Source organism: Gopherus evgoodei, chromosome 19 (assembly GCF_007399415.2).
Source record: "Gopherus evgoodei ecotype Sinaloan lineage chromosome 19, rGopEvg1_v1.p, whole genome shotgun sequence".
Taxonomy (NCBI): domain Eukaryota; kingdom Metazoa; phylum Chordata; order Testudines; family Testudinidae; genus Gopherus; species Gopherus evgoodei.
Genome location: NC_044340.1, coordinates 15,417,729 through 15,444,835, shown reverse-complemented (window position 1 = coordinate 15,444,835; position 27,107 = coordinate 15,417,729). Strand labels below are relative to the sequence as shown.

At 50.6% G+C, this 27,107-nt stretch overlaps 1 protein-coding gene across 4 annotated transcripts in view; it reads right to left on the bottom strand.

Annotated features, from left to right (window-relative positions):
• Positions 1-27,107, bottom strand: part of NECTIN1 (nectin cell adhesion molecule 1) — a 171,022-nt gene that overhangs the window by 31,964 nt on the left and 111,951 nt on the right. For all 4 annotated transcript variants that reach the window (XR_003997224.1, XR_003997225.1, XM_030538406.1 and 1 more), the window contains exon 6: positions 669-816. Coding sequence is in view for 2 of the 4 variants with exons in the window: in XM_030538406.1 (XP_030394266.1) it covers positions 669-816 (148 nt within the window). In the remaining 2 variants the exon portion in view is untranslated. The remainder of the gene's footprint in view (positions 1-668; positions 817-27,107) is intronic.

Genomic DNA, 27,107 nt, shown 5'->3' with positions numbered 1-27,107 from the left:
CTTATCCCACCCTTCCACCACCACCACCAAAGATGTATTTACCTCATTCTCTGTAGGGCTCAGGCAGCCTCCACTGCAACTCCCCACCCTTTGCTTGTGATTTTGGAAAATCTCAAACAGACCAATTTGTTTTGGCAAAGCTAAAAATATGCCCGGTTTTGTACAACGCAGACGTGCATGCGTCCCTATGTGCTTGATGCTTTGATGCTTGATGTCGGTGTGTATGTTTGTGCCATTTGGGAGCAGCACTCGCCTTTCGCTCTCTGGAGACTGGGAACCCACACATGGATTCGTACCCTGCTCTCCCTAGTGCATGCCATCCCGTGTCACCGAACTGCAGACAAAGGTGTCACTGCTGGCACTCATTCCAGAGGAGCAGCTGAGGAGTGGAACTGTGGTGGCTGTTGCAGGTTCGGACACAGGGGCATTGGCCAAGCTTAAGGGCTCTGGCAGAGAATCCGAGAGGACGTTGCTGTTTAGGATTGAGGGGTATCAGCAAAGCTTTCGGGGAAGGGACCCAGGACTGGACTAGCAGGGAGAGCCACAGCTCAGGCTTGGGGAGCAGGAGTAGAGCTGCAGGGAAGGAGGTGGTGTGGGGCCAGTCCAGGACTGGAATGCTGAAGCCCAGGGTTGAGGTGCCGCTGTGACCGAGCACAGAGGCTACTCACAGGTCATTGTCAGTCTCCGTGCGGCTCTTCTGCTGTCGCCTGTAGATGATGAACACAGTGATGGCCACGCCGATGATGAGAGCTGCAGCAATTACGCCTCCCAGGATCCCGATAATGCCCCCTGGAGCTCCCTGTGGCAGCGGCTTATCTGCAACAAAAGCAGAGACATAACACGGTAGCATCCAGAGCCCTGGGAGCAATGGTGCCAGGTGCAGCACTCAGCAGAGCAGAGGCCCAATGTACTGCAGATCCTGTGGCTCTTGGAGAGAGATCAGCCCCAACCCCAGACTCCTTGATCTCCCTGTCTCATCCCTCTCCCTGCAAGGCAGATCCTTCTGCCCCACTATGGACCTGAGCTTTTCCAGGTCTCCAGAGACCTGGTTTCCTATTGACTGACACTGCTCCATCTGGGCCCCTTCTGACCATTGAGTTCACAGATTCCATGATCATAGGGCCCTGCCTCGAGAAGTGCCAGATGCCTCCTTCCCTGGCCTCCCATGGAGTGAACAAGGCTTCTTGCCACTCATCAGCTCCTTGCCAAGTACTGTGATCCTCCCCACCGAGGACCAAGCACCTGACCCCACTCTGCCAGCAATCCTCTCCCCATGGCCTGGACCCCTGCTGGGACCTGCCTACCCATGACCATGTCCATCTCAAGGATTAGAGCCAGAACCGACAGCAGGAGGAAAGCTATGTCCTCCCAGAGTCCCAGTGCTCAGATACTACAATACTGAGCAGCAGTGCCAAACCCCAGCATTCCCCGCTCCTAGTGGCTAGAGATCCCTCACGCACAGGTCCCCCAAGCACCCACCAAAAACTCCTCACAGTCCACCAGGGGATTGGCTATGCTCCTGAGGGTTAACCCTTCAGCTGCTGGTATTTTGTCAGCTGGCTGAACACCCAGACGACAAGTTTATACTATCTGAGGTTAATCCCAGGTAAGTGCATTTATTCCTGGAAGCAATGACTGACTGGGGGCAGAGCAGCCTGCGTGTGTGCGTGTCAGGGCCCTGCGTCCATGGGGCACAGATATCCTGGTGGTTGGATGGCCCGTATACCCCCTTCCCTGGCTCCCATTGGCCCTGAAACTGAATAGCTCCATGACTCGGAGACTGCCTCAGTGCAGCTAACATGGACCTCATTCAAAGGAAACCAATCCCGTGGACTTGGTGGGAAAGAGCTTTGAAATGTATGATAAAAGGATTTAATCTGCTCTACCTTCCAACCTAATTAAACTTGAAAACTAGCTAATTGGTACTTTGTACTTACAGCTATGGCAGTGATGAAAGAGGAAGATAATTGGAATGGAGGAAGGAAAAGAATCCAGGGGAGGGGAAAAAGGGGTCTGCTGGAGCCTGGTCCCCCGGGGAAGGGATGCAGCTCATAGCAGAGCGTGTGCCTTCTTTGGAAATGGGGTGGAGACTTGCCCAGTGGTGTCTGCAGCTCATTACAATGGCAGTGACCCTGGTGGATGCATCATGTTGTCATCTTCTCCCTGCAGCGATGCAAAGTGCGATCTGGTTTATATGATCAGCACCTGAGCATGTCACATGCACCAGACATGGGTCAATCACGCCAGCCCTGTCTATTAGGTAGGGTCCAGGGCAATCACCATCCGTCCCTGCTGCCTCTGTTGCTTGTTAGAGGCACTGACCAACTGGCATCCTTCCCTGACACACACTACAGGGCTGGACTGAACAACACCCCCCCGTCCGCCATGTCACTCAGATGAGATGTGGACCAATCAGCCTCCAGCCCTGGCACTTAAACGAAGCAGTGACTTGACCTCCAAGATTCCCCAGTAATTCAGGGCAGTGCTGGGAAAGGAACCCAGGTGTCCGGACTTCCCCCGTCCATTTCTAACCATTAAACTTCCCTGCCTTTCAGAATTGGGAATTGATTTCTGAGTCCCAGGTCCCACTCCCTGCTTTGACTGCTAGATCATGCTGCTTCCCAGAACAAGATCTAGAACCCAGGAGTCCTGGCGGCTGATTCTCTGCTGTAACCACTAGACCCTGCTCCTCTCAGAGAGAGAGCAAGGAACGTAGCAAGTAGGCATTCTGGAGCTAATCGCTCATCCCTTTATTCTCGACTGTTTCTGTGTGCCCGTCCATGGGGATGCATTGCTGTGCGGGTATGAGCAGGAACGAGCCATGAGCCCCTATCTGGAGCAGGTCCTCCTGGGGGGTGATTAAGAGCATGATAGCATAACCACCGCCACATAGCAGTGATGTGGAAGGAAAGCCAACCCTGGGGGCCATGTCACGACAGCAGGTTCTGTTGTCCTAGCAGCTGCCCCCTGGGAAGGGTATGGAATGGTTGCAGAATCCTCCCCCGTGCCAAATGCAATGGCAGGAGCTCACAACTCCCCTTGCAATAAGCCTCAATTCTCCACTCTGCACAGGGCACTGCGGCTCTTGTTCATTTAGCTCATTGAGGAAAGATAGCTGCGGAGGAGGGAGGCAGGAGGAGAGCCACATAAACCTGTAAAGCCAGCGCTGTTCATTTTGATTTAGCCAAGAAGCTATTGCTGGGGTTGTATAACACCTAGCACAATGGGCTATGTCCCAGACCCGTCATTTTTCGCGTTGTCTCAGAGCTCAGACACTGCGTACAGACTGCAACAATAATATTACCTCCTAGCTATGCACCTCTCAGAGAGGGCTTTTGATCAATACATCTCATAATCTTTTCCTGTGGTTAGCCCCACAACAAGCTCTGTGACATAGAGTATTATCATCACCCCCAGGGAAAACGCAGGTTGAGAGAGAGACTAAGTGACATGCCCAAGAACACAAAGAAAGTTTGTGGCAGAACAGAGAACTGAACCAGAGTTTCCCAAATAACTGGCCTAACCACAGGGACAACCTTCCTCTAGCTGGGATATCAAGTCTGCAGCACCTTCCATCCCCAAAGCCCCTGTGGCTTACACATAGTCCGAGAGCATTCAGAGTCAACCCATCTGACATAAAGGAAGACGCTCTGTGCTAGTCAGTGGAATTCCCCCAGTAGGGCAGATGGAATAGTAATGGTCTATGGCTTTGCTATGTATATTGGAATTGTTCCCCTCCACCAATGAAAAGCAGCTACCCCTGGGTTGGAAGAGACTGCTTAACAGCCCCCAGGAACAATGCAGCTTAGGACAGGAAGTGAAGCAGAATATTGTGCCCTGTCGAAACTGCTGGGGTAATGCAGGCAGGGAGAATGTAATATCTCACAGTGGACTGTATCTGCATCACCGGAATTAACATACTTAGGCTTGGATGGGTTAGATTTTAGTGGCAAACTTCAAAAGTATTCCATCAGTAACATTGAAATTGACTGATAGGCAAAGTAAGGAAAATGCTGCTTGAGAACTTGTTAGAGTTTGATTTAAGGATATTTACTTTGCTTATTTTGGCATGCCATGTTGACAATTTGGGTTTTAATGATTATAAAGCTTTAACCTGTTGAAATCAACATCTACTGACCTACATTGCTTTCTGACCCCTGCCCATAATTTTGTGCAACTGTGAAAATTTAAATTGATAAAACTAAAAATAATGCTTAAAAATAAACATTGCTGTTATCTGTCAAATTCTGCCACACCTAAACAAATCCATGCCAGGGGCTCTTCAATGTCCCCGTGTGATCAGCACTTTGGATTCATATCCCTGCCACAAGAAAATCTATCCAACAGACTCACTGTGTAAGAGGTGCCAACCCGAACCTGAGAAGGAGCCGGAATTTACCAATGTACATTGTCGAAGAGCCACAGTAATATATCAGCAGCCCCCATCAGCTCCCCCCACAACTCCCAGTGCCTCCTGCCCACCGGCAGCCTCGCTGATCAGCGGCTTCCACTCCCTCCCAATCAGCTGTTTCGTGGTGTGCAGGAGGCTCACGGTGGGGGGAGCAAGGGCACGGAAGGCTCAGGGGAGGAGGCGGGAAGGGGTGGAGTGGGGGCACAGCCAGGGGTTCAGCAGTGAGCACCCCCTAGCATATTGGAAAGTTGGCACCTGTAGCTCCAGCCCCAGAGTCGGTGCCTATACAAGGAGCAGTGTACTAACTTCTGAAGAGCCTCATGTGGCTCCAGAGCCACAGGTTGGCCACCCCTCCCCTCTGCGGAGCATTTGGATCAGTGCTGACTCGGATGGAAAAGGGCCCCCTATTGATTAGCCACCCCCATGTTCTGGTACTCAGCCAGCTGCTTAGCTGTGAGTTGACACCCTGCCATCCCACGCCCGAAGACCCATCACATTGCCAGCGCAAAACCAACTGTGCCAGATCCGTGAAAGCAACACGTCTGTGCGAATCCCACTCCCAGACTGCCACACAAAGGAGCAAGCGGGGTCTGCACGGGATTCACGGAGGTGTCCCCTCTCCCCAGCTACTGCCAGCAATCAGTGCCTGTGCCACACGGCAAAGAACCGACACGCTTATCACATCAGTGCAAAGGGCTCTGAACACCAGCACGAGACATTGTAGCAAGCACGGAAAAGGCTCAACAGTGAGCCCCAACCTCAATATCCCTGATGTTCTTCCGTCCCTTTACACGCTTTGATGCTAACTTGCCTTTATCCTCCCTGGCAAGGCACCCCAGCATCTCCATCAGCTGGCATCTTACCTGGCCTTCCCAGGCCCCTTTAAAAGCTCCGAGCCAGGCCGCAGGATACTGCAGTCATCACAAGGCAAGGCCCGGCTCTCACCCTCCTGAGCTGTGCCACTTCAGCTCCTCTCCCTCCCCTGCTTTCCCTCTCCATACACCACATTACCCCATAAATAATATTTCTGCCTTGAGATAGCTCACTTACTGCCATGCTCAGACAGACAGCTGAAGCAATGGGATATGATCTCGAGGACTGCATTAGAGATTGTGGCAGGGACAACGACTGTAAAGAATCTTCCAGTCACTTCGGTGGGGGCATTTCCATGATGAATTGGCCCCTAATGGCTCTCTTGATGTCAGGTAGCGAGCGGGGAACATCAGCTTCCTGCTACAGCTGTAAATCAGGCTCTTTGCATGGAAAAGGCTTGGGGGGGGGAATGAATAAATAAATAGAGCCAAGTGGATCTTCAGGAGCCGTCTGGGAGTTCAGGACAATGGAGGGGGCCAGGGAGATTGGGAGAGGGGACGATGCAGCCTTCAAATTTGCAGGGAAGAGAGAGAGAGAAAGGACAATGGGAAAAGAAAGCCAGAGGAAGAGGAGAGGGAATGACAGAGCGAGGAAGAAAAAGCAGGAGCTCCAGGACGAGGGGGATGGTAGTGAATAGCGCCACTCCTTGGGCCCTTTCTCCCACATGAGTGAATCTAATCTGGGCAGGAGACAGAGCTGCCTTGGGAGCAGGTTCCAGACAGCAGAAAAACTCCCCCAGGAACAAAGGAGGGTCAGACTTCACCCCCTTCATGCCCAGTGGCAGGCGCACTGCTCCCACCCGCCTCTTCTGACAAAAGCATAGAGTTGCATGGGCATTTACAATCCACAACAGCAACTCTACCAAAACACACCCTTCCACTGCACACGCAGAGGGGTGGATGACAAAAAACATGCTGCACGTGACAGACATCAGTTGTGTTGCTGAATCGGGGCCTGTGCAAGGAAGTTTCGCGCCCTAGGTGAAATTTCTACCTTGTGCCCCCCCGCCCCGCAGCAGCTCCCTGCCCCCCCTGCCCTGAGGTGCCCGTCCCCCCACCCCCACGGCAGCTCCCCCCTTCGGGAGCCATGCAGCACCTCCCCACCCCAGTTCACCTCTGCTCCGTCTTCCCCGAGCATGCTGGCCCCGCTCTAATTCTCCTCCCAGGCTTGCGAGGCCAAACAGCTGATTGGAGCTGAAAGCCCGGGAGTAAGAGAAGTGGAGCAGCGACCGCGCGATCGGGGAGGAACCGCTGTAAAAAAATCAAATTGGGGGCACCACTTTTTGGCACTCCCAAATCTTGGCACCCTAGGCAACAGCCTAGTTCACCTTAATGGTAGCACCGGCCCTGTGCTGAATGCACGGCTGGGAGGTGATTGGTTTGACGGGGGCCGGATCAAAGCCAGCACAGAATAGACCAGGAAGGAAAGAATGAAGGGAGTAAGCGAGTGGGAGATGCATACTGGGCTAGACAGGCCAAGAGGGAGAAAGGACAGGAAAGAGAGGGATACAGAGAAGGAGGCTATTTCCTCCTTTCTCCCTTTCATCGCTTCTCTCTTGCACATATCTTCAGCCTCTCTCTTTTCCTGTTCTCCCTTCTCTGCCTCTGATGTTCCCCACGAGTGTCTGGGGCTTAGCATCAGCTGGGAAGTGGCCCTGGCCCTTCCTATCCTTGTTCCCTGCCCTTATCAATCTCACTTTAAGAAGCTGCTCGCTCAGGGGCGTCTTAATGAACCTGCTGCCGAACTGTCTGTCTAGCTGCATTAGCTGGGCTGAGTGAGCCGGGGGCGTGAACTGCAGCCAAAGCTCTTCCTCGCCCTCGTAATAACTGGGGTGCTGTGGGTTAGGGCTCAGAAGCACAGCATGGAGTGGACTTGCAGGGGCCGTGGGTCAATATTGGGGTACACTGGGAAAGCTATGGGGGTCCAGGAGTGGTCAGGATTGCAGTGCATGGGCAAGGGATGGGGGAGGGGAAATCAGGCTTGGACCGAGAAGAACTTCTGCAAATTAAGAATGCAAAACCCCTCGCTCTGTGTCACGCTAGAATTGCTTAAAACTCCCCCAAAAGTTTGCATGAAGCATTTGGCAGCAAGGCAAGTAGCGGGAAGCCCGATGGGGCTAAACAAACAGCTCAGCCTTATCTGAGTGGCTAAAGGCTGCGGGAAGCTGTTCAGTCCTGCTGGAGACTGAATTAATCTGAACAATTAGAATTAAGGAGGAAAGGAAAAGAAAAAAAATTTTTTGGTGCCATTTTCCTCCTTTGTTTTTTTCTTGTATTCCATTCTTCCCCAGCCCCTTGCTCCCTCCTGGAGTTGGGAACACAGTAAGGAGCCACCTTGCCCTCCTTGGAAGCGGATTAAAAGGGTATGTATTAATAATTAATCCATTGCACTCGCACTGTTGTGTAAATCGCGGGGTTCTCAAAGCTCCTTCCCAGTGTGAGTAAGTATTATTATCCCCATTTCACAGATGGGGGAAGCGACGCACTAAAAGAAGACACAAATTTTCCACTTGCTGGCAGCTCCAGGAATAGAACCCCGGAGTTCCAGCTCCCATGTGGCTCTTTGGAGCTGTGGACCATGAGGCCTTCAGCTGTAGGTCCTGATTCCAGGAATGAAAAAGGAAAGAGATGAAGGACTCAAAGGTTGGGGACAGCTGGTTCCCTGTCAGTTCACTCTGGAGTCAAAACACATAGTGAAATTAGGAACCCTAACAGTCCAATCTGAATCCCAAAGTGGATCAGGAACCTGGAATGAACCAATCGCAGAACTTCGTGAGATGGGGAACTCTAAAGAACCAAACCAAACATGACATGAGATCAAGACTTTAGTTAACCAATCTGGTGAGGAGCAGGACTCCTAACAAACCAATCATAACCCTGAATGCAGTCATGACTCTGTAAGGAGCCAATCACAGCTGTGAGTGACATGAGAATCCAGCCCCAAAACAAATTAATCAAAACACTTCATGAGATCAAGACCTTCTATAATTAACTAGTCATGATGCTTAATTTGCTCATGTCCACCAATCTTATTCAGTTGACCGTTCACTAAGAATGTGCACAATTTTCAGTGGACAGAGAGAATCCCTTTTAGACGGACGAATTGAAGGAGATGTTATGGGAGGTCTCCTGTCCTCAGCACAGCCCCCTGCCAGTCACGAAGAACAAAAAAAACTCACAAGGCCGACGTCTCCATTTACAGCGACAGAGGCCTGGCTCAGATTTACGGCCCTGTCTGTGTGAGCAGCCATGGTATCATTTCCAACCACAAGCACAAACAGAGCAAGCCACCCTTACACACCGTGCCCCCAGGATAAAATATTGCAAGTGAGACGTAAATAGTAAATAATAGCAAAGGGAGAGTGAGGGGTTTTGAGAGTGGACAGAGAGGTTCCCAGGTGGGATTTGGAAAGAGGTGGCGAGTGGAGAAGCTGGAGAGACCCACTGACTTCCCCAGTGCCACCTGGCACCTTGCTGGAGCAGTGGTTCAGTGCCGAGTCAGGCAAGGGTGCCGGCTGCTGAACAACCAATGCACTTCTTGCAGCCTGTGGGTCTGACCTCCCCTGCCTTGCACGGTCAGCGTGAGCGCAGATGGAATCCGAGCCATATTGCTCTCCCTCCATTTTGCACTGGTGTAAACAATGGCGCACAGAGCAGGGCAATGGTGAATGAGACCCAGATAGTTTCTCCTTAATGGGCCTGACCGGGCCCTGTCTTGCTTAGCTCCTAACCAGGGTGCAAGGCTGCAGGCGGAGAATGTGTGTGAAGGCATTTCGCAGTGCAGAGAATCAGCCACTGGGCTGCTGCAAATCGATGCTCCATGCCCAGTCTCGAGCCTGCCGTACAGAGTTAACCCCACAGTGCCCAGCACATGTTCAAAACCCTACACAGCTCCCAGCTCCGATGCTTGTGCAAACAGATCTTTGTGTTTCCAGCTCAGCTTGTGTCATGCCCCCAACAGTGCAGGCTGCAGCGTGGTGGCTCAACCCCCAGAGAAGGGGACAGCCACTCTAGTGGGAGTCTGGAACCATGGAGCAAGGGGCAGCTCTGAGAAATCTCTGAATGCAGCAGAGGGCAGACGGGACGTTGCTGGGCTTTCTGTGCCAGAAATGTCTCTGGACCTGATTCTCTGGGGCCTTGCAGCTCAGGTCATCTTGTGTGCAAAGGTGGTGGTGGTGGGCAGGGTGAAGTGCTCCAGCCACAGGAATGGGCAGAGATTCCTGATCCAATATCGGTTTATACCCCTTTGGCCCAGGTATAAATGACTCCAATGGGTGCAGGGTAGGGGGACAAGCAGGCCTTATATTTCCTCAAAGAAAGAGAAAGGGAGCGAAAGGGTTAATAACCAGCAGAGCTGGGGATACGGTCAGAACAGAGACAAGGCAGGGCTGTTATTCCTGCATCGGGCTCCATGGAACTATATAAATAAGGAGGAATTTTAAAAGCAAGCCCAGGCTGTTTGCCGAGGTTCCTTGTTTATGTAACTGTCACTTACACAGCTGCCAGCCTTGCGGAGAGGGTAGACCTGCCATTGTTCAGGAGGCTGCTCCCAGCTCTGCCTGCGTTGTTGGTCTGCAGCTCGACACCCGACCCGAGGCATTCAGCAGAAATCCTCATCTCACCCCGAGCCCAACCACTCCGTGCAACAAAGACGCACGGACGCCCCCACATCCAGCCCTGCGAGCATGCTTGGAGTACTGCAATCTCACAACCACACTGCTCAGGTTCACCACTGACAGGGTTTGCTGTGGTCACTTGCCACAGTGCCAGCCCCAGCATGGCCTAATTTGGTCACTGAATCCGAGCAATCTCCTACCAGCCAGCACCCAGGGGCTGATCAAGTCCCAGAGGAGGGCACTGATTGCACTTCTCTTCTGCGGCTGCATGCCCTCCCAGCCTGTTTGCCTCGCTCTATGTTCACTAGCACCAACCAGCACTGTGAAAACAACTCGAGGGGGCGGTGGAGAGCCGGGAGCATGGCGAATGGGGGGCAGACCTCTTCCCCTGGCTTCTGCTTTGAAGAGAAAACCCATCTGCCACCGGATACGCCCAGGTGTTTGATATTAGCTGAGATTTCATGCACACTCTAACCTGGGCAATTGCTTTGCCATCCAGCTCAGGCAGTGGCAGCAGGTACCAGAGGAAACTCATCTCTGGCCGCTAATGACCTTCCTCCCACTCTTCCCCAGCATAGGAGCCATCAGTGGTTAAGTAGCTGCTGGACTGTGAGAGTCTCATCTCCTCTGGAATGCAGTTTGACCCCTGGCGACCTCCGATTGCAATTCCTCTTTGAGTCGCCTCCAGCAGCTGCTAATAAGGATGGAGTTTAAGGCTGGGTAATCGGAAAGTTAACCCAGCAAGGCCTGGCAGAACAGCAATGACCTTTGGAAAATATCCTTGGCATCGAGAGATCACCAAGCACTTTGCAAAAAAGCCTCTCCTGTATAGGTGGCTTTGCCCGTGCCAGAAAAAGCAGCCACTTCTGGTGGGGAGCACAGCAGCTGTTTAACAGCGCATGTCAACACCAGGCAACAGTCTGGGGGGACGGGGACAAAGAGCTCTCTATTCATTTTGAAGTGCAAGGGGGATTTAGCAAGGAAGTTTCTGCAGTGATGAGCACAACATAGACAAGGCTAGATCCTTTGCTGGTGGAAACCGGCAGGACTCCATTGTTCTCAGTGCAGCTATGCTGAGCTACTCCAGAGCAGCCCCCTTAGCTTAGACTGGATTCTCTCACGGGACTTAGAGCACGCGCTCGCACACACACTTACAAGTCAGTCAATCACAACACAGCACAGAAAGGTCTGAATCACAACATTTGGATCTAGATCCAGATTTAAAACTCTCCACGTTTGTGGCTCTGGGGCTTCTGCTTGGGTCCATCTCGCCACACAACTGCCTGTCACACAATGCCCTGAGAAAGCCTGCTGGCAACCCAACTGCCCCCCTGAAGAACCACATGGCACCTGTTCAGCCAGACAGCACACAGGCCAGGCCAGAAACCCTTTCATTTGCTCTCGAGCCCAGTCCTTGAGGTGGCTGCCGCAGCAGGGCTCATGCTGGCATGGGGGGATGTACATATTGTTGCCAGGGACAAAGGCTGCAGCTTCACTTCATCACCATTGTGTGTAGCTGGCACTCCCAGCCTCCATGGGGTAACCAGAAGTGCCCTGCCTGGGAGCTCTTTGCCAGGCCAATAAATGCAGCCCTGTGGGGTCAACCCACGTGCAAGGAGCAGACAAGGCCTCTAGGGGACTCCTGCTGCTCCATCTTGGTCCTATTTCCTCAGCCAAGAGAATGGGCAGGGACCTAACCATGCCTTGGCTGTGCCTGGGGAGTGCACAGGTATTTTGGGGTGTGGGCAGGATCATCCTAGGCCTGTGTGGTGCCCGAGAGGGACCATGCTCAGGTGTGGCCAGGGTAGATAGACTATGGTATTACACTGCAGTTTGCAAGGCCACATTGGAGAGAACCCATGTGTCAGGTTAGGGTCAGCCGGGGAGCTGTTCAGTGGGTCCAAGGCTGAGATTTGGGAGCCATGGGAAGTTTGCTAAGATATACCCCAGGGGTCAATCCACCCCATCAGCCGCCTGCACACTAGGACTTGACCAGGCAAGCTGCTCCATCCGAGAGAGTGAATTTCCAAGGGATGAGACACACAAGGAGAAAAATGAAGAAGGACCTGGTATAAACCTGACAGCTCATCCTGTGAGCCCCAGTGACACCCCTAGCCCAGCTCTGGGAAAGAGGGGAGCAGACTTAGCCCCTCTTCTATCTGATCCAGCGTATCCATCCACTTCCAGTGCTCACCTCATTGGGGCATTTATACTGGCTCCTGCAATCCCACGTATTGCCCACTGGCCAGAGTCTGCTGCTTCCCAAGCAAGGCCAGCACCACAGAGCATCAGCTCTCGGGAGGATGGGGCCCAGCGATGGAGAATGTTTCCCCCCTCCCTCCTACCTCTTAATTTTGGTTCCGCTTCATTTCCTCCTAGCTTAGCAGAGAAATGAACAATCAAATCCCTTTGCTAATTTATTTTTTTCTTCTGCACATTTTGGAGGAAGCGATGGCACTTGAAATTGCCTCTCTTGGAACTAAGGGGACAGATTCTGATCTTGGTTACACCAGTGTAAATCCAGAGGGACTCTAGGGATTTCAGTGCTCTTACTCCAGATTTATGTCATAGCAAGCGAGAGCAGAAGCCAGCCCCCTAATCCGTCTCTAGCCATTGATACTCTATGGATCCCCAGGAGAGTGCATTAGGGTCGTGCTATTACAGGCAGCCTCCAAATGAATTTGGAGAGATAGGAGTGCCACTGCTCCTGCTTAAACTTTTATTGTTTGTTTTAATAAAGTTAATTTGCTTAACAATCTTCCAGCTGCACTCCTGGGGACATCTCACTCTCTGCTCAGCCTGGGCTCAATCCCATCAGCTTCCCCACAGTTCCATGCGGGATGAGTCTGGCTCAGGAGACAGACCCTTGCTTGTGTTTGTCTGGAGACCCCATCCTCCTCTCACTGGTGTCAGTGACCTTCAGAGAGTTAGCCATGATGTAAGGGAGCAGAATCAGGCTCCAGGCAGCGCTTTAGGTTTGTACAGCACCTGGCACAATGGGGTCCTGCTCCATAACTCGCAGGTGACAACAGCAGCATTGAAAAATAGAGGCTTCCAAATAGACTGGGAGACACTTCGCTTACCAGCCATTGCTGCAGCTGCTCTTTCCTGCATGCTTCTCACCCTGATAAGCCTCACTGCTTCCCCACCACTGCTCCATCTCCAGCAGCTTCCCAGATACCCAGGAGACCCTCCAGAGCCCAGACAAAAGAATCATGGGACTGGAAGGGACCTTGAGAAGTCAACTAGTTCTACCCCCTGCCCTGAGCCAAGGCCAAGTAAACCTAGATCATCCCTGACAGATGTTTGTCCAACCTGTTCTTAAAAAGCCTCCCGTGATGGGGATTCCACAGCCTCCCTTGGAAGCCTGTTCCAGAGCTTAACTACCCTTAGAGTTAGAAAGATTTTCCTAATATCTACCCTAAATGTCCCTTGCTGCAGATTAAGCCCATTACTTCTTGTCCTATCTTCAGTGGACACAGAGAAAAATTGATCACTGTCCTCTTTCTAACAGCCCTTAACATATTTGAAGACTGGTATCAGGTTCCACCACTCAGTCTTCTTTTCTCAAGACGAAACGTGCTCACTTTTTAAAATCTTTACTCGTAGGTCAGGTTTTCTAAACCTTTCTTCTGTTTGTTGCTCTGCTCTGGACTCTCTCCAATTTTTCCTGATGCGTGGCACCCAGAACTGGACAAAATACTCCAGCTGAGGACACGTGACAAGTGACCAGAGCAAGACAATTACCATCCATGTCTTACACACAACACTCTTATTAATACACCCCAGAATGATATTTACCTTTTTGCAACTGCATCACAGTGTTAACTCATGTTCAATTCGTGGTCCACTCTAACCCCCAGATCCTTTTCAGCGGTACTACCACCCAGCCAAGTATTCCCCATTTTGTAGTTGTGCATTTGATTTTTCCTTCCTAAGTGAAGCACTTGGCACTTGTATTTACTGAATTTTATCTTGTTGAATTGAGACCAATTCTCTTATTTTTCAGGGTTGTTTTGAATTCCAAACCTGTCATCCAAAGTGCTTGCAATCCCTCCCAGCTTGGTGTCACTTGCAAAATTTTATAAGCAAACTCACCACTCCATTATCCATGTCATTAATGAAAATATTGAATAGTACCAAAGCCAGGACTGATGTCTGTGGGACCACACTAGAAACACCCTCCCAGTCTGACAGTAAACCAATGATAACTACTCTTTGAGGACTAACTTACTAAAAATCAAGATGCATCACATCTATAGCTTACCCTCATTCACAAGGCCAGTAACCTAAAGTCAAAGAAGGAAATTAAAGTTGCTTTGGCATGATTTGTTCTTCACAAATCCATGCTGGCTATAAGAAACTGTTATCCTCTAGGTTCTTATACACTGATAGCTTAATAATTTGATCCAGTACCTTTCCAGGTATCAAAGTTAGGCTGGTCAGACTCCTCTCTGTTCTCTTTTTAGAGACAACTATTATGTTTGCCTTCTCTAGTCTTCTGGGACCTCACCTGTTTCTCCATGAGTTCTTAAAGATAATTGCTAATGCATCTGAGGTTGCTTCAGCTACACCTTTTAAGTACCTAGGGTGAACTTCATCAGGCCCTGCTGACTGGAATGTAACTAACTTATCTAACTATTATTTAACCTGTTCTTTCCCTGTGTTAGTTTGCATTCCTTCCCCTTTGTTGTTAGTATCAACTGTGTTAAGTATCTGGTCACTGTTAACCTTTTTAGGGAAGGCTGAAGCAAAAAAGGCATTAGACACTTCAACATTCTTCCCAATTGGGTTAGAGAATCACACTCTTGTCAATAACCTAGTCCCAGATTTGGACCTTAGCGTCCAAAATATGGGGGTTAGCATAAAAACCTCCAAGCTTAGTTACCAGCTTGGACCTAGTACTGCTGCCACCACCCAAAAAATTAGAGTGTTTTGGGGCACTCTGGTCCCCACAAAAACCTTCCCTGGGGACCCCAAGACCCAAATCCCTTGAGTCTCACAACAAAGGGAAATAATCCTTTTCCCTTCCCCCCCTCCAGGTGCTCCTGGAGAGCTACACAGAAGCAACCTCCGTGAATCTAAGCAGAGCGATACCACCCTCTCTAATTACAGTCCTGGAATAAAAAGCACTTTCCTCTTCACCCAGAGGGTATGCAAAATCAGGCTAGTGCATCTAACACACACAGATATCCCTCTGACTTCTTCCTCCCACCAATTCCCTGGTGAGCACAGACTCAATTTCCCTGAAGTTCCTCACTAAAGAAAAAATCCAACGGTCTTAAAGAAAGCTTTATATAAAAAAGAAAGAAAATACATACAAATGGTCTCTCTGTATTAAGGTGACAAATACAGGGTCAATTGCTTAAAAGAAATATGAATAAATAGCCTTATTCAAAAAGAATACAATTTAAAGCACTCCAGCAACTATAGACATGTAAATACAAAACAAAAATCCAACTTTGTACTTACAACTTGGAAGCATAAGATTAGAAAGCAGGAAGTAGAAAAATCCTCCTCATAGCTGAGAGAGATTCAGGCAGACAACCCAGAACAAAAGACTCACACACAAAAAACCCTCCACCCAGAGTTGAAAAATCCTGTTTCCTGATTGGTCCTCTGGTCAGGTGCTTCAGGTGAAAGAGACATTAACCCTTAGCTATCTGTTTATGACAACTCTCTTTTGTCTTTCAATTGCTCGTAATGAATTTAAAGAACCTCTTCTTATTGCCTTTTATGGCCCTGTTGAGATGCAACTCATTTTGGGCCTTAGTCTGTCTGATTTTGTTCCTACCTGCTTGCACTGTTCTTTTGTACTACTCCTTAAAACAGCCTTATCACATCATCCCAGCAATCTCTGGGAGTGGGACTGGGATCACCAGCCACCCTGGAAAGAGGTTACATTCCTCCTCTCCCTTAGGAGTGTCGGTTGGCATCAGGTGCTGAACGTTGCAGGGAATCTCTAGTCAAGTTATTTTCAGCATCCTAGCCCTCTGGATGCTTCGGAGCGCCTTGGAATAAGAACAAAGCTGTTTGATATTCACAAACCTGGATTCTGGCATCACTGCCTTTCCTATTGCTATTCATGTGCACAGCTCCTGATCAATGGCTCTGAGGTTAACAGCCACTTCCCTTAACCTGTGGAAGCATCCAAGCTCATGCATAGCAATGGCAGCTGTAATGTTTTCCTAGGCTGCCCCTGCTATGACCCCTTCCAAAGGGGTGTTTTGGTTGGGCTCTAGACCTCCTTGCAAGAAAAAAGAACCATACCATGCATTTCCCTACCACCTTCTGTCTGAGGATCTTTGCAATGCTCTTGAGAAACCATCATTGCTATTGCCACCAGTGAGTCAAATGAACCATGATGTAACTTCATATGCCAGAGGTAGTCTTGGCCCACTATCACTATTTCACCAAAGGGGAAACTGAGGCACGGAGAGGCAGAATGACTTGTGGAAGGTCAATAGTAGAACCAGGAAAAGAACCCAGGAGCTCTGACTCCTAGGCCTCTGGCAATTACTACTAGACAATGATTCCCTTCTAGAATGGGGAACAGAATGCAGGCATGTTCAAGATCACACCGCACAGAGGATGCCATTTTGTAGAACATGTATTTCTGCATGTGGTCCACGGAGGTGCTCCGTAACTAGCTCCTGGCCCTCAACACTGGAAAGGTTGGACTGTCTCAAGTGAGAGGTGACTTAAAGGTATAAGTGCCATAATGGGAAAAAAATACAGGGTCCTACAAGGCTCTTTTATCTTGCAGAGAAAGGCAGAAGAAGAACCAGTGGCCAGAAGCTAAAGCTAGATGAATTCAAGTTAGAAACTAGGCACACATTTTTAACAGCGAGGGCGATGAACCAGAGGAACGAACTACCAAGGTTCTCCCTCTCATGATGTCTTCTGAGCCAGACTGGGAGATGTACTTCAGCCAGACACAAGTTCTGCTTTAGTCAAACGTGTCACCGGGCTCAGTAGGAGGTAAATGTAATGGCCTGTGCTTACAGATCAGACTAGATGATCTAATTGCCCCTTCTGGCTTTAAACTCTATGACTCTAGTCCTCTGGGGTAATTGCTAGACAATGTGCTTCTCCCAGAGCAGGGAAGAGAACCCAGCAGTCCTGAGTTTCAGCCCCTGTGCTCTAACCACTAACCAACATTCCTCATCCCAGAGCCAAGACCAGAAACCAGGGGTCGTTCCTGCAAAGCCCTGCTCTACCCATTGGACTACTCTCCCCCCACAGTCAATATCATTCCCTTCCCCACTACATGTGGATGCTAAGGGAAGGAGCCTTGGCATTCTCTGTTTCTGGGAAAGCTGCCAAGCATGCAGCATCCCGGAGATGGGAGAGCCCCCAGAAGACTTCATGGAGAGCCCAGAAAGCATAGCACTGCTTGGTGCATGTTCCCTGCAGCTTTGTGAGCGTGGGGAGGGCTTCTTCCCCGGGAGCTGGGTTCCACTTCCTCTCCCAGCTCCATCTATTCTGTTGCTCAGGTACCACTTTAAAGGCAGGTCCTTGGTGCAGTTTTTAGGTCAGATATAATTGGGAAGCTGTCACAAGAAGCTATAAACCCTCAGTTAATACGCTGGAACTATCTAGTTAAATGCCAATTATAAAACCCTATAAGCTTCTCAACTCAAATATATTAATAACATAATTAAACATTTATTGCTTATGCAAATTAAAAATTAAGTTAATCGGACAGCAAGGAAACCCCAGGAAGTGACCATTTAACAAGCTAATTTCTATTTAATTATCATTCCGCCCCATTACAAAAGCCCCTGTGCTGTTATTTTGGCCTGGTTTGTAATGCTGATTTGAGTGATTCAGACTCCGCTCTGCTCCAGCTGTTGGGATCAATCTGACTGACCTACCTCTCTGGTGTCACTTGCACAGCTGGCAGCATCTGGATGGCACCCACCTCCTTCCCACTTCTCCCCTCCGGCTGGTGAAACCGCAGTGCCCTTCACTGGGTGCGGTGCTGGCAGAATTTACACCTCAGATCCCACCTGTCTCAGTCTAATTATTGTGTAATTAGGCTCTGTGGGCCGGCTTCTCTGCTGAGCACCCATGACTCCAGTAGAAGCCACTGGGACTTGCGGGTTTTCAGCTCCTTTGAACATCAACTGTGAGTTTATATAAGGAGGGGGCAAAATACGCTCACACTTTCAGGGGGGCTGATGGGAACTTTGCAGCTCAGGACCATCTGTAGCCAGAACAAGGGTTGCATACAGAGACAGGGAGCAGGTGGGCAGTGAGCCCCTCCTCCCCCTCATGCCTTTCAGAGGAAGGTCCCTCCTGTCTGGCTGTCACCCCCATGGGGGCTTGGGGAACCTGCCCCTGCCAGTCTGTAAATGGCCAAGTCCAATCACCCCTCTGCATTTCAAGGGAAGGAAAAGTCATTTGGAAAGGGGATGGGGAGGCAGGTAGTCCCAGGAAGCACCAGTGGCCAGCTGAGAAGCAATTTGTGCTGCATTCCATCCCCTGAGCCCTGATGGGAACCAGACACTTCAGGGAAAGAGATTTGCAACTGGAACCAAAGGCTAATTTTTATCTCTGGAAGGGCAAGTAGGGAGGTGCTCTAGCTCTCAAGCCAGAGATGGATTCTCTTCACACTGAGGCAGCAGCCTGGCACATATCCCGTGCCAATCTCCTGCGCCCTGCATGGCGGCTCTGGCTGCTGGATGGCCCCTGGAGCTGGGGCACTCGCCTTTCCCTCTGGAGATCCAGGCTGAAGGCACTAGGGGCATGGAAATGTTGGGCTCAGCCTAGAACTGACTGGGGATTTGTCCATAGAATGCAAACCTCTAACACAGTTCAGAAGAGGTCTGAGGAAGAAGGGGTGCTACTGGCCAGGGCGCAGAGGCATTGGCCGGGGCTCAGGACTGGAATAGCAGGGGGTGCTAGTGGCAGGATTGAGGGACATCAGTAGAGTTACGTGGCAGCCCGGGCCTCTAGGCACCCCTCACTTTTCTGAACCCAGGTAGATTGACAAATAGAGGGGAAGAAAGAAAGATCCTTAGGCAAGGAGGCCAGAGAAAGGGATTCAGAGCTCTCCCAAGTGATACTATCAGGAGGAGAGAAAGGTGGGTGGGGTACCAAGAGCATGCCAGGGGTGGAATGCCCATGAGCCTCAAAGTGATTTAGGCACCTAACTCCCATTGATCTGGGCCAACGCGCCTCTGCATCCCAAATTTCCCCTCTGCAAAGTGAGCGGACAGGCACTCTGCAAACGGCCGGGAGCATTCCTAGGCTTAGCTGCTGAATGCAGGTGTGGCAAGTTAAGCTCCTGGGGTGAAAGGTGGCATGTCAGAGCAGCGGGCTATGATGATCATTATTACAGAGAGGTAGCTGAAGGTACATTGTAGAAGCCAGCAGCTGGAGAGGGGGACAAAGCCTGGCAGTGGGAAGTGAAGTGTTCTCAGTCCTCGGGGATGGAGCAATTTCTCAGGAGAGCAAAGTCTGGGGGGCTGGAGTTGGGTGGAGAGACACGTCTCCCCCCCGTGACAGGCGATCAGTTAAACCTGACAGGTGTGAAGTTGGCAATTTTCTTTTCAAAACTGCCAGATAAACAAGCAGGCAGGAGTCAGAGGAGATGGAAAGGAACAGAGAGATAAGGCGAAATGGAAACATAAAAGATGGGAAAGTCAAGCACATTGCTTAGAGAGGCCAGTCATGGTTCAGAGGCGGAGAGGAAAAGAGCGAGAGTATTAACACTACTGTGTGTGCAGCCCCATGCTCCCAGCCAACTGCGCAGCAACTGAGCTAGGAAGGGGCTTGATTCCCAGGCAGCACCCCAAAGGGATCCTCCTGGCCCTTGTCAATTGCACAGAGGAGGCAACTTTGGATGCCATGGCTTGACATTTCCTCAGGAGGTTTAATTGTCACTGAACAGCCTCCTGGGCTGGTGGGCACAGTTCAGAGCCATGTTTTCATGGGGTGTGTGGAAGATGCCTATTTTTCAACCATGCCATTTTTCACCCCCAAATTCTGCACTGAGTAGATGCGATAAAAGCCTGATCCAAAGCCCATGAAATCAGGGAAGGGTCACTCACCGATTTCAGTGGGGTTTGGATCAGGCCCTGCAATTGCAAACTCTCTGGACAGAGAACATGTCTCACCTTGCATTTGCATGGCTTGTCAGTGGAATTCAAACTTAGCACATTCTGCACAGCAGCATCAGCTAAATGTCTTGAGATAAAGGTGCAACCACATTAGATGGTAGCAGTAGTAGGTTATTACTCTTTAGTAGACCAGTCACTAGAAAGTGATGTGACATGCTGTGCATTGGTGTATTACACTTGCAATGCACTATGGATATTTATGGTGCTGTGTATGTGATTTTTCATATCTAATAAGTATTGATCATCTGATTTGTGCACACGGATACTCGTACAAATGCTTGGTTTGTGAGTGCAACACGTGTGTGCAAAGTTTGCCAGAGGCCTTTGGATGCCTGGCTTGTGAACATCTGGGGCCGTGTGCTGTCTGTAATTTCGGTTTGGTTTTTTTCGTATTGGGTCATTAAATGCTTCATTGCAATGAGATCTGCTGCATGCTGGGACAGTGTGCCAGCTCCCCATCCCCCAAATACACATGCTTTCTCCTGTCTCATCATAACAGTCACTAACGAAGGGAATTCAAGCCTGTGCAGGACTCCACAAAGAGCCACATTACCTCACAATCTCAGTGCAGGGGGCCCTAGGCTGGATGGCATTTGCATAAAGCAAATTTCCTATTACAAATACTTCCATACAAATCAAACTCTGCTTTGCAGATAATCTGAGAACAGAAAAAAATGGAAATTCATCAAATACATTTTTCACTACAAATAATTCACCCATTTCTGTTTAAACTGATATTGGTCTCCCTTGACTCTGGATTAGCACTACAAGACTGATTGACTTGGTCTGACTGCATTTTCCCTGTTCTGATTTGACTCTGGAATAATTCTGGATTGTCTCTTCTCCTGACACTGGCCCACCTCTAGGATGACACTCTCCCAGATTGATTAGATTACCACTGGGTTCATCTTAGTCTGGATTGATTATGGATGAGCTCTGGATCAGCCTTGTTCTGGACTGTCTCTGGACTAGCTCTGGACTTGATGCTGGACTAGCTCTTCCTGAAATCTTTAAACCTACATAGTGGTATTTTCACTGGAAAGAATCCCAAAGACTTTCACAAATGCACATGCAGACAGGATGCCCAAAGAATCACTTTTCTCCCCTATGACAGGGGACTGCTGGGAAGGAACACAGCAGCTATTCAACAGCGCACAACAGGATGGGAAAACAAGGGGAATCCTGCATTGGGTCGAAACTCCCCTGGGAATGTAGGGAGGCAAAACTCAATCACCCACACAGGAATTTGTAGCTAAACATCAGACTCTTTCCAGCTTCTCCACAGGGTCGCCCAGAGGATTCAGGGGGCTTGGGGCAAAGTGGGGGAGCTGCGGTGCTTGTACTCACCCAGCAGCGGTCAGGGTCTTCGGCGGCATTTCGGTGGTGGGGGGCCCTTCAGTTGCTCCGTGTTTTCTGCAGCACTGAAGGGCTCCCCGCCGCTGAAATGCTGGTCAAAGACTGGGACCGCAGCCGGGCCACGGCTCATGAGGCCCCTGTGAGGTCCGGGGCCTGGGGCAAATTGCCCCACTTGCCCCCCCCTCTGTGCGGCCCTGCTTCTCCATGGGATCTTTAACCATAGCAAGGGTCAAGCTGAGATGACTGTGGAGTACCTCTGCATTGATCCTGTTTAAATCTGAGCTGATTGTGGTCTTTTGGGGGCATCCCTCACCGTAGGGTCTAAGTATCAGTTTAGCCCTGGGTTTACACTGATCTAGATGGACTCTGTGCCGGTGGAATCAACCTCCAGCCTTTACTCTGCCTGAGCGCACTCTCCTATAGACATGGCTAAATTTCCAGTAACTCCTCCAACACTGGCTTCGCTGAGCCAGCAGCACAAATGGATCCTTGGGGATCTCCTTGATACCGAGGGTTGTCCAAGAGGTGAGGGTTAGGAACATCATGGAGGAGAACTCCCTCCCCAGAGCTCCGATGCACCAAACTGCAGGGCAGGCAGGTTCCCTGCTTGCACGGAGCAGAATTCCACACTCAGTCACCAGGCAGCCCAAATTCAACCCAGGGGAAAAGGCAGGCGATGCCATCAAAGCCAAGAGGGCTGGACGTGCTTACACCGGCTGTGAGTCTGGCTCATTCCCTTCAATGGGGTTGTGCACTGAAGCTGGCCAGGCAAAGCTAAACAGAGGCGACTTTGACAGGGCCAGATTCTCCCCTCCCTGACCGCATGCTGACAGGGGTGTAACACTACTGACTTCAGTGGGGTGATGCCTGATTTGCCCTGACTTGAGGCTCATATCGCAGACAGGACCCACCCATAGGGCTGCCTGGTCATGCAGGGGATACCATCTAGACCTTCAAGCCTATTGCTCCAGGCCTAAAATTAAAGCTCCCAGCCACAGCAGCTCCCGCACTCAGGCCAACCTCCCAGAGCTGCTCCAGCACTCGCTCTGCTCCGTGGAGCAGTTCCAGGCCGCCTGCCTTCTCCCTGAGACAGAAACCTCTGAAGGAAGCACTGATGAAAGGAACCAGAACTTTGCTAGTGTTGGGCTTGGCAGCCCTGGTAGGAGGACAGGCTGTGCCTGGCAGTGAATAGGGAAGCTGAGCTGGGCAGGGAGTGGGGGTGGCAAGGAGCATTCTACTGGTGCAGTGAGCTCTGCAAGGCCTGTGCATGCGGCACGAGTGCTTTTGATGGACTGATACCAGGGAAGTTTCTTTAATGGGAGGGACTGTAGCCCAGGGCACACAGTACAGGAACCAGAGGCATGCTTAGCTTCCTCCCCGGCCATCTGCTGCACTGATGGATTCACTCCCTCGACCTGGCGGGATCACGCTCTCCAGATGGGGGAATTCACGCTGCATGGCCATCCAGCCCTGGGCTCCCCACCCGTGGGGCCATCAGTGCCACCCCGACCTTACCCTGCAGCGATCACCCTGTCCCAGATGGCAGGGAGAACTCAGCCCGCGTGAATGTTTGGCTCCCGGAAGCTTGGCCTAGAGGAACCAGCCCAGGGGAGGGAGAATTTGATCGTTCATTCCCATTCATCTCCCAGCTTCACTGACGTAAATCTGGAGTCACTCTACTGGCTCCAGATTTACACCGAGATCAGAATCTTCTGCAGCCAAATCTAGCCTCCTTCACATCAGCTTGTTCGCTGGTTCCTCACCAGCACTCTTGCCCATCAGCCGGGCTCCGAAAGTAGCCCTTGCCACTAGCTGTGCCAGCCTATAGCTTGCAAAGATGTAGCTTTAGGAATACATTCAAGCTGCCCCGCCTGCCCGCCATCTTTCCCCAAGCTGTGTGCGTGCGCGCGCATGCACACACACACACACAGACACAGACACAGACGCACAGACACACACACACACACGATTTCACTCACAACCATGTTTTTATTTTGTTCCAGAGAAACAAAACACTTCAAGGCACAAGACAGGCGCTCCGCCTTCTATTGAGCACAGCTCCCTGCAGCCCAGGCAGAGAAGCAGCCCCATGTTATGGGCTTTATCCATCCTCGCTCAACTGGAAGCCATGGCCTGGGAAATGAGGACAGCACTTCCCTGGAGTGGTCGCTACCATGCACAAGAGCAGCAGGCCCCCACCTTCTATCCCTGCCTTCTTTCCAGCTCATAGTCCAATCTGTGCTCCCTTATCTCCCGCTGAACTTGGCTGGCTCTGCTGAACCAGCTGTTAGGAACCCTATTATATATGCCGATGCCCCATACGTCAGTGTATTAGTCTCTGTTGGTGCTGCTGACTTGAATGATTGCAACTGAAGTGATGCTGCTTTGCAGACATCTGCTGTTCCCAGGCGAGGGAAGGTCAGAGGAGAAGAGCTGCCAAACAATGGAATAAAGATACGGGCACCCGACTTGGGGGTAGTCACTGCCCCATGGCCTCCCTGCAGTCCTTTGGCCACTTGCTGACCTTTTCCTTCCCATGCGCTTTTGCAAGACCATCTCCAGCCAAATCAGTATGGACAGACAGATTTCCCTAGCTGCCCCCCAACTTGCCTGGAGGTGATCTGAACCGACAGGACCCCGGCTGACATTCAGAAGCACACGTCGTTGCTCCTGCTGCTGAGAGGGGAACCTATTGGTGCATCAGCAGTGAGGCGAGGGTGCATGTGCACCCACATTTGCAGCGAGGAGATGATAGTTATTCTTTAACCCTCTCTTGAGCTGGCCTCTGGTGCTGGAGTGCCCCCTTTTCCTGTGCCAGCCCCAGTAGGGTGCCTTTGATGAACACTGGCAGCACAGTGCACCCTGGCCCTTGTAGAACCAATGTGAATGAAATTTTTTTAGTTAGTCATTGTACCATTGTAACTTCTGTTCACTATTTCATTACACTTGCTATTTTGCCTACATTGTAACATTGTAACTTCTGTGCAATATTGTAACTCAAAACCCATTTTAAAATGCTGACTCCATTTTGTAGAAGGCTTGTGCTGCAGCCCCCATTTTTGCAAGCCATACTGTAATTTTATTAGTCTAGTTGAGATGTGTGAATGAGGTATGCATGGGTGATAGAATCAACCTCCAGCACCAGCCCGTCCTGATGAGATAAAGTTCAAATACCAACGACTGAAGAACTAGACAACAGCCCTAACTCAAGCAAGAAGCATCCACCCTAAAAAAAACAACAGAAGGAAGATCAAAGCCAGGTCCCAGGCTGACAGGCACGCCTGCAATTGACGGGTGATCAAGCAAACCCAGAGGCGGCGTGACACAGCAAGACCTAGGAACTTTGAATCCAAACTAAACTCCTATAAAAAGGGAAGGGTGAGATGAGAGACTTTGGGTAACGTTCTGCTACCAACGTCAAGGAGCATCGGTGCGCGCCTGATAGAGACCCGGCTCCTCCTCGTGCTCAGCTTTCCTGGCCAGTTAGCTGCCACGAGCTCCGATCCCAAGCTGTGAACTCAAACTGCAATCAGGACTGGTAACTATCCAGCAGCTGCAGAACATTTTGGTGTGTGTGTGTGAGTGTATGTGTATAAGCATTAAGGTATTTGCTAATAGTTACGGATTAATAATAAATGTGGCATCTTTGCCTTAACCCCTAAAATGATCCTGTGTAAGTTTGTGGGACAACACCCCGATCCGGAGGGGTTGCCCTCAGCCTTACAAGCAAGCCATCGATCAGAATTTAACTGCCACCAAAGCCCTGATTAGTTTCAAGCCACAAAGATTCCCCACTCTTAGGTCTGTGGCATTCATACCCCAGCTGAGCCAGCGGCTCACCCTACTAGGGACTATGGGGGCTGCCTTCTGGATATTAATGTCTGGTGGGGCAGGACTGAATTTGCTGTTCAAATACTGCTCGGGATTCCTTTGACTCATCCCTCCCCTAAAGCCTCCCAGATTAATATCCCTCTCCAAATTCTTGCAGGTCCTAAAGGAGAGCATCTTTCCAACCATCCACTCCCAAAAGATCCCCCCTGGGTTTTACTCTGAGCCTTGCGCAGGGTGGAAAGGCTCAGCCCCTGAGCTGTGCACAGGCCATAAAGTGCAGCTACCAATCATACACGTACCTTCATACTGAGTCCAAGCCCCTGAGTTCAGGGGGCTCCTGGGAATGTGGGATGCCCCAGGCCCAGCAAGCTACGGAGCATGCTAGTGACCAGTGACGGGCCAAGGCGAGTTCCCAGTCTGTGTGAGAGACGGATCCAGCAGGACAAAGTTAATCCCTGGATTATGTTGACCATCTAGATGAAGTCAATGGGAATGGCCCATGCTTGTTCTAGGCCCGAGCTACACATCTATACACCATCACCCAGGACTTCTCTGCCTTTTCCATACTGCAACCCCTCTTTCATATAACCCTTCCGCCACTGCTCACCCCCCTTCCCATACCCAATACGAGAAGGGCAGGGTGGTCATAACCCTCTGACTTGTGTCTGTGACCTCCAGGTTGAGAACCCCTGGGTCAGACTAGATCTGAGGCTAAAGAGAGACAGACATCTTGGGGTATGAAGGATTAAATCCAGCACTGCCTATTGCTTTAAGGGGAGCCCCAGCTCTAGGTAGTCATCTAGGGAAGAAACGAGACAACCCCCGAGTCAGGCCAGTGCTTTGCAAACTGCATTCCTGGTTCTGATGTAACCTTCCCATAGGCCCTGTTGCACTGAGAGCAGACGGGTGCCAGCTGCCAGCATGCTTCATTGCAGATGGGGAACGAACCGTGTGAGCTGAGCTGTGCGATGCAGACTGACTCTCCACCCCACCCACTCACACACACACAGCCCAACTCAGCTTGTCTGTAGAACAATTCCGTACTGCAGCGCGAATCAGCTGAGTTGAGATCTGGATCCGGCTGAGTTCAGATTTGGATCAGGATCCCACTCCCAGTCTCTCTGGGGTGCTGGGACCCTGGGTTTTCGTTCAAGTTCATCTCTCATTAAACAGCGATAGGCAGTCAGAAGAGAAAGCAAGTGCTGCCTTCCACCAATGGAGGAAACTGTGCTGGGACTTGGCTGCTGAGAACCAGTAGCCAGAACAGTGTGTTCCTTGTCCCACTGTGGTCAGGGTTTTGAGCAAAGCTGTTCAGTGCGATCTAGGGAGATCACTATGAGCCAGGCACTACATGCACTAGAGTCAGTTGCAAGACTCCTATTGGTTTCCCCACATGCTTACTCTAATAGGGGTCCACTCTATGGGTATCAATGGCAAAACTCCCATTGACTTCAGTGGATGTAAGAACAAAGCTGCTCTATTTGATCATCATTTATTGTATGTCACTCTCTAGCTAAATCTCTCTCTCCCTCTCTCTCTCCAAAGACAGGAGGCTCTGCGTGAGCTGAGGAACAAGGACTTCCTGGCAACCTGTTTGCAGGCGGACAGACAGACAATGGAGGGCAAAGATGAAGTTTTCCCCTATGGAGAGATCAATCAATAGGCCCATAGTGATGTAGCCTCCAGGGTCTTGTCTAGCAAGGCACCCTTTAATATCTGCAGGGCATTGATCTCTCCAAGCTTGTCCCGTGACAGTCATGGGTTCTGGGTTGGCTTCTTTCCCTTTGGATTGCAAGCCATCCCCTTTCAAAGCACCGTATATCACAGAAGAGATCAAGGCAACTGGAAAGGTGCAACGTCTCTGGATTTTGTTGCATCCAGCCGCACGTTGCAG